Source organism: Lycorma delicatula, chromosome 1 (genome assembly GCF_047948215.1).
Source record: "Lycorma delicatula isolate Av1 chromosome 1, ASM4794821v1, whole genome shotgun sequence".
In the NCBI taxonomy this organism is placed as follows: Eukaryota; Metazoa; Arthropoda; class Insecta; order Hemiptera; family Fulgoridae; genus Lycorma; species Lycorma delicatula.
Window position 1 is genome coordinate 225,871,671 of NC_134455.1, and position 13,643 is coordinate 225,885,313.

Here is a 13,643-nt window from a genome sequence, read left to right on the forward strand (position 1 = left end):
ACAGCGGACATACTATTAGAACCACAATAAAATCTTTTGCAACGAGAAAAACCTGGCAGTTTGCCAAAAACAATGTATGGATGCGGCAACAGAACAACATCCAATCGTCTACGCTTGACGATCTCACCGAGCTCAATCCGAATTACGTAAGCACCCTGTGCACTTAATTTCCCAATTTTAACCATATAAAGAGGTTGAATTAGTATAAATGACAACAGCTCCCTGATAACAACCACAATCTTTGCTGTTGACAGAAAGCTTAGGATCCTTCCGAAGACGGTTTCAGTTGACACAAGTCGGACCCTCCGATTTCTTGGGAAAATCATCACGAGTGGGTTCCTCGTCAACAAAATTAACTGTCGGATCTTTACAGTATTTAGATGTGTGTCCGAACCGGCAGCATAGGAAACACCTCTAGACGTCTAAGTACTCTTTAACTCTGTTAGAAGAGAAACCAATAAACAACCTTCCCTCAGACAAGAAGCTTTTAAAAAGTTCAGGACTAACCTCGAAGATTCCATGATAGCGTTCTCCCACGCGCCTACCCTTTTTAAATAACAATCGACAATTAGCCTTAAAGGCCGCCTCAGTCATCTTGAGTATTCTGCTTTTGTATGACAGTTATCAACTCCTCTTCAGGTAGACGTCAATTAATGTCATAAACAATGACTTTGGGACGCCTCTCTCTTTTTGGGGCGACTTTCATGTCGGTTTTACCGACCTCAAGGGAATTTGAAATAAGTTTTATTGTTTATTTGTAGTCTGTTACGACGACTAGTCCCTTATTAGTTTCCCTTATGTTACAAATTTTCAGGCTCGACCTCTCTCCCGCAGGATGGACTGAAATTCATCCTTCTTATCCTTGTACTAAAGTTTCTTGTTTGATTTTTCCGAAACTCCTTCTTTTAAGTTAACGAAAGAAACCTCAGACTGCCTTTGGGACAAACTTGCCTCCCTTTCCTTTTGTGAATAAGGCTTGCGCTGAGGTGCCACAAGAGGAACAATTTATTTTTTTCTTAATTATAACTTCACGCACTTCGGGAGACCTCTTAACTAACTTCTCACACCCTTCAGCTAGGGCAGAGACTAAGGCTTTAAAATCCCTAACTTGAGGAATAATCTTCTGGTGCAGAGTTAACAAATCACTCTTAGGATTCTCCAAAAATTTCATTAATCCATCAAACTGCTCTTGAATTCCCTCACAAGAGGATCAGAATTTCCCACAGGTTCCAAATGTGCACCAAAATCCCTAATCAAATCCGTAGCAGTATGAGTAAAAGTACCCGAAATTCTCCAGCCCTAGACTCATCATTTCCTGAAGAAGAGGAGTCATCAAGCCGTACTTTAATTATGGTATCACTGCGAACGGGTTTATTCCGCCTAGACTTTCCCCTGCTACCTCCCTTATCATACATATTTATATATAATAACTGACAACGTGATACAAACTACGATGTGATCAGATGAAAAGTAAACTAAACAACGACCAATGAGGTCACAGTAGTATGGCTGTTTCCAAGGTAAACAAGTTGCAACTGATTTGTTAGTTTAATTATATGAATTATAAATAATTCAACCAAGTAAACAAAATTTAGTTGAACACAAATAAAAACAAAGAAAGAATCGCCCAAGAAGGATGATTTAAACAGTTAAATCACTCAACTGAGTTATGACTAAGATTAGCTTACTAGGCTAACCTAGCAACTCCAAAAAAAAAAACTGAAAAATCACTAATATCAAAAGAAAATTAATATCGTAAAGTATAATTTAAGTATTCAACAAATAATAATTTCCTTACCAACAAATAATAAATCAAATTAACAACAACTAAGTAATATACATTTTTGTTTCAGCTAGGAGCCCAGCTTAAATACGTCCTATCACTAAGAAGTTGTGTGTCGAACTATAAAACAGCCCATCCTGACACTGTAGAGAAAGAACACCCTCCATGTGGCAGGTTCGGTCATCACGCCACCGCCTCCGTACCTAGCCCTTACGAGCTTTACCGGAGGTCATTTTCAAAACCTCAGCAAAAAGCACCTCTCAGCCTTGTTCTTGCCTCAGTTAGAATCCCAACGATGCGAATATCTCAGGTGACATTCCCATCGGTGTACTACTATCATTAAGAACTCTCAAGAAAAGAAACAAATCACATCTAAACTAAGTTTCTAACAAGACTGAATAACAAAAATAAATCCAGTTCCTACCCAAAAGGTAAAGAATTAAGTTCAACACGCAATAACAAAAAACATAAATAAAACATGAATACAAAAAAGAAACAGAAACCAGGAAAGCCCAATAGGCATCCTAGACCCCCTCAGCAATCCTTTCTTTTGATAAATAATTTATCATGTTCTCCACTATGACCCATTCGGCCTGGTTTTGCCAATTAACACGATATGTAACGCCAACCCGATAAAATCGAGTTTACAAATAGTCTCCGTGTGCATCAATTTGTACTTAGAGCATTTATACAAAGCATGATGCTCGTCAAACGACTGTCCACATTGCGAACACATTCCTGAGTTCACCAGGCCGAACCTCTGCAGCCTGCCCTAAAAGCGCCGTGCCCAGAAAGATATTTTCACGTACTTATTTGGGTTTACCCAAGAGGCGTCCTACAAACTAACAACATCTGTAAAGAGACCATGGGTATAACGTGATATTCTTCAATTTCTCTAATATTTTCAGAAGTCGACCCACCTAACTTTTTGGCAACGTAACGCAGACGCCCTTAAACAGGATACTCATGGTCTTAAATTTAAGATCCCAATCAGGATTGACCACACGTCGAATACCAAAGAAGGCACTTCAGGCCTTCTCCACGACGTATGAAGGTACATCTTAAATTGGACTTTCTCATCTTTTCTTTTTTTTGTTTAACCTCCGGGATCACCGTTAAGTATGCCTCAGAGTATGAGATGAATGATTTGTAACGTATGTGAAAATGCCATGCCTGACCGAGACTAGACCCGGGCTCTCCGTATGAAAGGCCTAGACGCTACTATTCACGCCACGGAGGCCGGCTGAATTTTCTCATCTAGTAATATCCTAAGGTACTTTTGAATCTGAATAAACTTTACACGCTAGCCTGCCATCGAAACACAGACTCGCCGACTCACTGCCAAACGGCCTTTGAGGAACATCATCGTGGTCTTCTCCGGGCTGATCGTCATCTTATGTTGATGACCCTACAGCTCGAGTATCCTGCAAGCCTAAGTGGCTCGGAGCTCTACCTCCCTTCGAGAGGATCGTTCGATCAGCAGGAGCCCATCGTCAGCATAAGCCACGATGTGATACCCCCTAGGCAATCTTAGCCGCAGAAGAAAATCGAACCCCACTACCCACAACAAAAGACCCCTACACGCTGCTCTGGGGACAACCCTTGAACAGCGTCTTGCCTACCTCATGGCTGCCCTCGCGGAGCAGCACATCCTGATCACTGAAGAAACTTTGCATGACCTGCAATTCACTCATAGTGCATTCTGTTCTTTGCAGTTGATAAATGGCCGAGGGCCATCAGATTATTAAACGCCCCAGAAATGTCCAGGAAGATTCCCAGGACATATTCCATTTCACTAGTTGTTACCACACTCATCACACGCAGTATGGCGCCCTCAGTGCCTTTTGCAGGGTGAAACTCGTATTGATTCTCCAACAATAAATCCCGCAAAGTTATCCTCCATTTATACGAAGGTGCAGAATCTTTTCAAAAACCTTACCAATACCCGGTAGTAGCGTCAAGGACCTATACGATGAACCAACAGTGAGATCCTTGTCGCGACTTTAAAACAATAATTTTACAATTCCCTTCTTCCAAGAAACCGGGAAGCATCCTCCAAACAACAATTTATTGAAAACGTGCGTGATAATTCTCACGCCAATATTTGTTGTTTATTACATTATTTTCTTAAACAACAGCCTACTGTGTCGTGTATTAAAAAACGACCACCTGCATGTTGATGCTATTTGAGTCATACCATAAAATCATCCCTCAAAACATTTGGAACAGAAAAATAGTCTTTTAGATATTTTTCATATATTGCAGGCATACAATAGTCAATAAAATTATTTTTAAAAATAAATAAAAAGAAAATCATGTATTTAAGTGTTAAAAGATTTTTTTCTTAAAAGTTATCTTAAACACCCCTCTCAACAGTAGAAATAAAACTAATTCAAAAAGGTTTAAGTAAAAAGGGCGCATACAAGGAAATCATGAGAAAACAGGGTGTTAAGATTAGTACAATACTTTTAACTCATAAATGACCGAATATTTGGTTTGGAGATCCAAATGAGAAGTTTTAAATTTACTCACCATTTTTACTTCCTTGTACGAAGTAACAAAAGTATTGTGATCACGTAATATTTCGGTTTTCAGATTTCAACGGAAATATCCGTTTTAACCATCCCTGAATCCATTTTGACTAGTTTCGGAGAGATGTCTGTACGTACGTATGTATCGCGCGTAACTAAAAAACTATTAGGCGTATGATGTTAAATTTTGAATTTAGTACTCTTGTAACATCTATTTGTGCACCTCCCCTTTTGATCGACTGTACCAAACGTGTCAAAAAAAGCCCAAATTCTAAAACATTTGAATTTTGGACTTTCAAATAACTGCAGTAATAAGCAGCCCTCATCGAGAGTTTTTCAATGATAAATCATAAATGGTATTTATTTTCATTGGTTTCCAGAGTTATAGCGACATAAAATTTTAATTAATGAAATATTTAGATCTTACAAGGGGAAGACACATCGGTTCGAATCCGACTTCATTTCAGACTTTTTTTTTTCATTTAAATATATTGATTTATTAACAATTATTAACCTCTGCAGATAAAATTTTTACAATAAATAATAATATTCAATAATAGCAATAAAAAAAAAATATGAACAAAAAATCAGAAGTTATTAGTGAAATAAGATTTTATGTGCTTTTAAAAATGTGTATATGTAATTTAATAGGCGAACAAGGAAGTCATCTAGTACCCACATCAGATTTGGTGAAACATCTGATTATTTAATATTAAGTGAAAATTATAATTTAGAATCGTATTATTTTTATTTATGCATTTGTTTCAATCTACTAGATAATAAATATCGCTCTATAATATTTATTAACCTTCTCCTGTTTTGCTTTTGTTGATGGTTACATCATAAAAATTTAAAAACATAGTATTAGAAAATATGACTTACATTATTTAAAAAGTAATGTAGGGATGTTTACACTATCCTAATATTTCATGTAAGATTCTTGAATTAACAATTTTATAAATATTTTATGTTATAAAAACTAATATTTCAACAATTGTGTAACTGCCTACATTATTAAAGAACTGGAGGATCGTACCTCACTTTCAAATGAAATAAGTTAAAATGAAGTGCAGCAAAAATGTGTATATGTAATTTAATAGGAGTTGAAGGAAGTCAGGCAAGTGATGTGGTGTCCACATCAGATCTTTTTTAAATCATGCATTGAAATTTACTTATTTTAATAAATTAATATAAAAAAATGCTGAAGAAAATTTATTTTCATAAGCCCTTTTTAGAGGATGATCTTCAGCGATGTTTTTTAATGACCTTTCTACACAGATTGCTTATATAGACTTATATAGCACTCAAAAATATTAGTTAACACTAAAAATAAGTAAATATAGTATTATTATAAAAAAAAAAATGTTTATTTGGTATAAAATTAAATCGTCAAAATATATATACATATATGTAAAAAAAAAAACATAAATAAAACAAAAAAAATTATCCTTAGTTAATATACTGAAAAATGAAAATATCCTTCGAATAAAAAAATACAAAAACATTAACATAGCCTGTAACAATATAATCAACATTAAAATTATCTATACAATAATTTTATCATTTTCTTCCATAGTTTCAACCACAGAACAATCACATGAATCTTGAAACATTTGTTTGAACCAACTAAAATAGCTTTTGGTTCTAAAAACTAAAACTTAATTTGAACTTTATCTTTATCAAGTAACTGTTTGGGAATGTCCATGACAACATCTTTTCTCCTGAAGAATGTAAAAGGCATAAATGTTCCACTATAAGTTGTCGCTACTGCCTTAGTCCCCTTAGCTTACCTTACCTTACCTTAGTCCCCTGGGCTGGACATACAATTACGTAAAACTCAGTCCAGGAGTGCCCTTTTACTCTAAGGGGCTTCCCCACCTACCGGCAGCACATTCAGCATGACAGGTCAGCCCCCCGGTCAGATCTTAATCTTGCGAGCCTTTAATCCCCAGGGGGGTGGTAGGGGGGTAACCAGGCCCGATTATAGCCCCTGCCTCAAACCGCCAAGAAGGTATAGCATAGTTTTGAGAGAGAGGGCATAGTTAATCGCTGAGGGTTTTTTTTAAATTATACTTTTAAATCCTTCTAAGCATTTCTGTAATATTGGTGTGCACCATTTTTGACAACAAAGCATGTTGGGTTTTCTTGTGCAGCCGCAAGCAGTTTTACAAACTTGTCTAAGATGTGAATTTTCTCTTCTTTTTTTATCTTTTAACTATAAAAACCACATTTATGATCACACTTCCAAAAACATTGCATTCTAACAGGAAACATATGGGTTACTGTCCCGTTGAACTTCATTGACAACCAACTGCAGAAGGATGTGACCAGAAAAACCTTTATTTTGTCCCCGTGCTCCATCAAAAAGAGATGAATTTTTTTTTAAATAGTCACTGAACTTGTCATATACCGTGTCAAATAAAAATGAACACACAGTATCAGGTATTTCTTGGATTCGGTTTCCAAAAAGTAATATAAGTTACTGCTTAATCATTTTGGTCATGCACATTAAATTAGTACATCCACATCAGCCATTTATAAAATTGGTAACAGTCTCATTAGTTTTCGGTAAAGGTAAATTTTGGGCATAGTCAAACTCAAGTACAAGTATCTGACTGTTATTCTCTTTACACTTCTCAATCAGCTCTTCCTTTATTTTTTTATAGGCATAATACTTTCTTTAATGTATCTCGTATAGGACTTTACAAGTATCATTTGGGTTACTTAACAATTTCATTTTGTATTCTGAACAGAAATCACATGAATCTGTTTTAGGTAATGAGAACCCACAGTTTAATTAATTTTAAAATATTTATGGTATATCTTGTAAGCTGTTTTTTTTTACTTTTGATTAGTTTTCTTTATAAAATTCTTTAAACATTTGATGTAACTTTTTAGAATACAGATTTGGATTTTCAAAATACCTCTTACTTTGATTTATTTCTTGAATAATGTGACTCTCTACTAGGAATAAGTATTAAACACTCTTTAGCTAGATCCCAAACATTATATCTATTGAACAAGGTCTATTTTGATGGGTTCCTTATTCCTCTCCAAATGATTCATTATTTTGGATTTTCTGCTGGATAATATCTAACCTTTTCTCTGAAACTTGATGCAGACCATGTAAAAGTTTTTGATAGACAACTGTTTCTGTACCACTCACCTTTACACTGCACTTCCAAATATTTTACCTTTTGCGCTTAGCACCTAATGATAAGTAAGAATATTTACACTGCATTAATCCAGCTAATAGAACATCTTGCTGTTCTTTACAACCCTCACAAAAAAACTGACTGTACAGGCTCTTTTGGTTTGTAACATTTATTCTTTTACATCATATTTCTTTGCAACAATCCAAAAGAACTTTAAATGGTTTGCCAGAATTTTTCTTACCAGAATAAGAAGTTATGCCTCACCTGAATATCTTTGTGTTTTGTTGTCCTTGCGTTTTTTTCACTGACTGATTTTTATAATGTTTCTTTTTTTTTACTAATGTCTACATTATCACTTAAAATATCATTTTCTTATGATTCACTACACATTTTTGAGAGAAATAATAAGATCAAAATAAAAGCACACTTAACTCCAACAATAGCTATAAGTATAACCTCTTAACACAACCTCAAAACTACTACCTACTAAGTAAACTGCATCTGCTTACTTGATTTCATTATCCTGAACTCAAATAAAAAGAAAATGAAATGAAACTTTACAGACAAACAAAGAAAGCCATGTAGAATCTAAAAACATCATCTCCCTATAAAGGACATATACTTGCATTCACCCCCACTTTACATAGACCTCCTCATCTTGTCTGTATGATTGTATTTAATTTGTTTTAAATATATTTTTCACAGTTTTAATTATTTGTTTTAAAGTATTTTGTTTAATTTTAATTTCATTTAACAAAAATCATTTTTTATGTTTATTACTTCATCAAATATAGTATATAGTTAACAAACTGAATTATGATTTATTGTATGACTACATCAGTACTTTAATTTAGAGAATTATAATTTACTCCACTTTATTTCAGGTTAAAATCCAGCAATTTACTCAAATTCCTATCAATGAAATCCCAGCTGAAGTTTTGAAAGGTGCTTTGGAATGTTTAACATTACTTGCTGAAATGGAGTCATTCAGAAAATTATTAGAGCCCACAACTGTTTTAGATATTATTCGAATTTTAGAGGTAAACTAGATTTTCAGTTTGTTTACATAGCATGCAGGCAGCTTACGTCTTTTAAGAGCATTGCAGCTTTACTACAATGTAATTTTTACCATAAATATAAACTGCAATATTTTCAAAATACTGTATGTAGAACAGCAGTTTTTCTGAAACATAATAAAATTTACAATATTTCAGTAATTATCAGTTCATTTTTGTTATAAGTAAATTATTACAGATGTTAAGGTAGTTTTAGCTAAACTAAGTTGAATTAGACAGTATACTTACTTCAAACCATAGCCATTGGATTACAAAATGATTGTAATGCTGAAGTCATAATAAGGACAGTAAAAGTGAGAACATTGATAAACACAGATGAGTATTCTAACAAGCATCTGAATCTCATAATAATCTTGGTGATATGTTATACATCCTTTCCCATGGAATAAAAACCTGAGCTTTTAGTAAATAAAAAAATCAAGACCTTACTGCAGAATTCCGAAAGTTGATTTACAGAAGGATTCTGAATAGAGCAACTTGAAGCTAATGATAAGAATGCTGAGGAGAGAAGTTAATAAACAACATTACAGTATAAAAACTGTATTATTTAGAAAAGGTTATACAGGAACTGCTACTGTTAATGATCCAAGAAACAAGATCTATGGGATGATAGTACAAGTCTTGGTTGTAGAACTTAAGAAAATGGTTCAATTTAACTCAAGCCAAATCTACACAGCAACAGTGTAAAATACAAAAATCTGAATGATTGCTAGTATTCATAATGGATATAGCATACAAAAGAGAATAAAATGATCAAGAAGTGAAACTGAATAGCATTGAATTCATTTCTAGAATAAAAAATTAATTTTAAAATAAATAAGTTTTAATGAAATATGATAGAAAACATGGTAATGTATGATTAAATAACAAAATAGGAAAATATAAAACATTCAGTTGAAGTAATTTCATATTTTATCAATAAAACTACAAGGGATAGATGAAGTAATTTAATAGTAAATCAAAAGTAAGGTTTTTTCAAGCAAGGAGTGATTTTTCCAAGTTTTATTATTTACATTCATTCATTTAACAATTGTGATAAATTTAGATATGCTGGTTGGGGAGCAAGTAATGATATAATGTTAAATTTTTATTATAATAATCCATTTAAAAAAAATATATATAATAATTACTGCACAAGTGGATCCGTATATTAACCAACGTGCATTACACACCAAGACACACAACAAGTATCCAAGGAGTATCTAGGTCACTTGAAACTACATTTTTTAAACTGATCATTTTTTAGTTGCATTTTTTATTACAAGAATATAAGGCACCCATAATTCCTTTTGTTAGTGATAATGCCTAGTGAAACAAGTAACTGAAAATTTAGAATACAGAAAAATATAGTTTAAAAATTTAGCAATGAGTAGAAATGAAAATTAGGCATAAAGCCTGTTCACAATTTTGAGTAAATGGAGCTCATAATTGTATTTTATCTACCTGCAGAAATTGCATTTATTTTGAAAACAATAAAGGTGGCAAAGGTTTTCAAAAAAAAATTCTGATGCTAGTTAACATTTTGTATTACAATATACTGCTATAATTAAGACAAAATCAAAAACATTTTTTAAATTTTATTTTGCGATACTCTAGAATTTTTTTTTAAGAATAAAAAAGGCTAAGGGTATAATTTTCTGTGAAATAACATCTTTTATTTTGTGAAAATTAGAAACCTTAACAGCATTATATGCGTGCCAAAAAAAAGGATTGAGCATTAGAAAATATTTAACAATGTGTTCAGTGAATTTACTAACCACAACTACTTGAATATCTCAATATAATTATTTTATTAATTTATTTATGTATTTAGTAAATTATTATTAATTATTTATTTACAAAATACAAGGGTCATTCAAATATAGATCGGAACTTGTTTACATAGCTTTATTGATATTAATAAATTATTTAATCTTTTATACAGTTTTTTTCAATAGAAATGCACTTTCTTCATCAGATCTTCCTGATTCCCTCTTAAAAAAATCAAGATGGCTAGCCCAATAACCAATTGCGCATAAAGTAAGACTCAACTGTGGCATCATCTTCAAATTTTTCCCCTCCTAAAGCTTCTTTCAGTAAATCAAGCATGTGGAAATCATATGGTGACAAGTCTGGACTGTTTGGTGAGTGTTCAAGAGCTATCCAATGAATTTTAGTGATTTTATTGCAAGTCTGAACTTCTGAATACAGCCATATGTTGTCATGGAGAAGTAGGAGATTGTGAATTGGCTGCCAGAATCACTTGTTGTGATAAGAAGCCCTGACATCATGTAACAGGCAGTAGTATATGCCGCATTTACCACTCTTTGTTTGTATAGGAAATCAATCAGTACCACACCTTTGGAGTCCCAAAACACAGTTGCCATAACTTTTCTCCCTGAAAAGCATTTCTTGATCTTGATCTTGCCTTCTCAACATTTTTCCGCCACTCCATACTTGCTCTCTTGCTTTCCAGGGTATAGTGATAGACCCACATTTTATCATAGGTCATTATACGAAATGCCTCTCCAAGTTCCTCAAAGCAAGTCAAAAGCCACTCTCAGATGTCTTTCCAGACATTTCTCTGTGCCTCAGTGAAAAGACAGGAATCCACCTCGCCAACACTTTGCTGTATTCAAGAGTGTCTGACAAAATTGTATGGACACTCTCAGCACTTATGCCCACCTATGATAAATTTCAGCAAAGGTTATGCAGCAGACACCACAAGGTCACAAATGACTTGAATGTTGTCATCACTGACACTGGTTCACAGGCGACGCTTGTGACTTTGATTTTCCATTGCAACATGGCCACATCAATATTTTTTGACCCAATCAAATACTTGAGTTTTTGACAGGTTTGAATCTCCAAACTAGACAAAAATGAGTCAAAATTTCATAGGATTTGAACCTTCATTAGTGACAAAATCAGATTGTAATTCTTTGCACAACGGATGATTGTACCTCCTGCTCAGACATTATGCTATTGATGTGGGAACAAAACCTAACGGCATGACTGGCCAGTTGTTTCCCTCCATACATACCCAACTAACTACTCACAGTGCCCCACCACATTCATTGCTATTTCTCAGTCCATTGTGGCAAAATATCGATTTACATTTGAATGACTTTAGTAAGAAGAAACATTTATTAAAATTTAAGATATAAAACTATGGATAACATTTGAATATTTGAAATTTCTTTAGTATTCAAGGCCAAGAAAACTGATATTCATCACATCTCTAATAAAAAAGGTAAAATCTAAATTCATAATGCAAAAACATGTTTGCACAAACATTACGTAGGTATGGAAAAATATAAGAAAATAAATCCTGATACACACATTTTTTTGTGGGTTTTATTTCATTGTTTTGATGAAAGTATTTTGTAATTCTGTAATTGCATAATCATAAACTATTTTATTGACATTTCTGTTGATGAATCTAATGCATAGTAAATCATTTTCATGGTTATTCCATCGCACTTCAAATCAATTTTTGTTGGAGTAACTTATTTTTACAAATGTTATTATTAATTTTAACTTCTTGGATCTTGATTTTCACTGTCTCTAAATTATGTGTTTATATGCAGGAAACATTGGAAGACTCTGTAAGAGTTGCTGCTTTGAACTTCCTAAATCAGTTAGTGCATGACAAATTATTTTCTTCTATGATGACTGAAGGACCAATTTGTATAGTCTGGGAAACTATTACAAGGAACTCATTATCTGTACCTACAGTAACAGCTGCTGCTCATTTCATAGAGACATCATCCAGGAATAATTCTACTATCGCTGTGGCATTTATTAAATGTGGAGCATTGCACTGGTCACTAATAATTATTATATTATTAATATTTTTGGGGGGTGGGTCTTAGCAAAAGACACAACCTTTGGTGATCTGCTGAACACGATTTTTCTAGACTTAAACTAGCTGAGCTTTTGAATGGTCTTCACCTCCTGGATTGCTACTTCCTTCTTATAAATTGGACAGTTTTGCAATGTCACAGATTGATGTCCATGACAGTTGACACAAACTCCGACCCCTGCTCGTGTCATCTGATGTAGTGTGTCACTATAAAGAAGAGATCTATTTCCTAGTGCATTGGTGTAATGCACTGGTCTAATGCAAACAGTGGTGTACTGTTTGTCTGAATTCTGACATAAAAAACAGCAGTGGAGTCAGGATGAATGGATGAACACCCAGTCTGTGAAAGCCTTTATTTTTGAACATCCAGCCTTTATTCTTTCAGGACACTTGGGTTTTTTAAATATCAAGACATACCACGCCTCTGCGTGGTATGTCTTGATATAATGAAACAATGATATAATGAAAATGTCTTGATATAATGAAACAGAGGAGTTGTACCCTCTGGTACAACTCCTCTGTTTCATTAAGTGCTCAGTTGTCAACATGTAAAAACTCCTTACCCATATAGAGTTCCTCTACAATTTCATCTTCTGTGCAGTTCAAGAAATCCTTGCACACAACTACTCCCATGGAGATATTCAGTGTACCATATGGTGCAATCTCGATGTCTATAAGACTATCTTCTTGGCTTTCAGTAGTCATGACGATTGTAGGTTGTTGATGGTTTCAACAAATACCTTGATAGCAGTCTTCTTAACAGGTCCCTCTGCCACAGAAATTGTAAAAGTTAAAGTTCATGAATGAAGTAACACCAGTATATATATCACAAGGTGTGGGTGGAAAGTCGGTTGGACATGCTCAGATCAATGATCTTTCCTGGGTTCCCCAAGTCAGCCAACCTTTCACACAATTAACCCAGGCCAGGGAGACAGATACTACCTGACCCCTTGTACCAACATCCGAAGGCTTGCACTTAGCAGTCACTGTTGAACATTGTTGACTTTGCCAGAGCAAGCTCACATCAGCTCATCTCCAACCTGGTCTCCACTACTGAGAATGGAGATAAGCACTCCCTGTCTGCACTTCATTCTATGTTGGTAAAAACAGATCGTGGTCATTCCTCCTTCAGTTCCTGCAAGCAGCCAAATTGAGAAGCACAACCGCAGCCAGCTCAGACCACTAAGGACACTGCCAATCCTGTATTCCACAGGTAGCTCCTGATCAATACCATTACCCCATTGGCTGACATAA

General features: G+C 34.2%; 1 protein-coding gene across 2 annotated transcripts in view; it reads left to right on the forward strand.

The window, feature by feature from the left end:
- Positions 1-13,643, forward strand: part of LOC142318258 (armadillo repeat-containing protein 3) — a 78,352-nt gene that overhangs the window by 38,674 nt on the left and 26,035 nt on the right. For both annotated transcript variants that reach the window (XM_075354821.1, XM_075354822.1), the window contains exons 5-6: positions 8,354-8,509; positions 12,115-12,350. In XM_075354821.1, the coding sequence (XP_075210936.1) occupies positions 8,354-8,509; positions 12,115-12,350 (392 nt within the window). The remainder of the gene's footprint in view (positions 1-8,353; positions 8,510-12,114; positions 12,351-13,643) is intronic.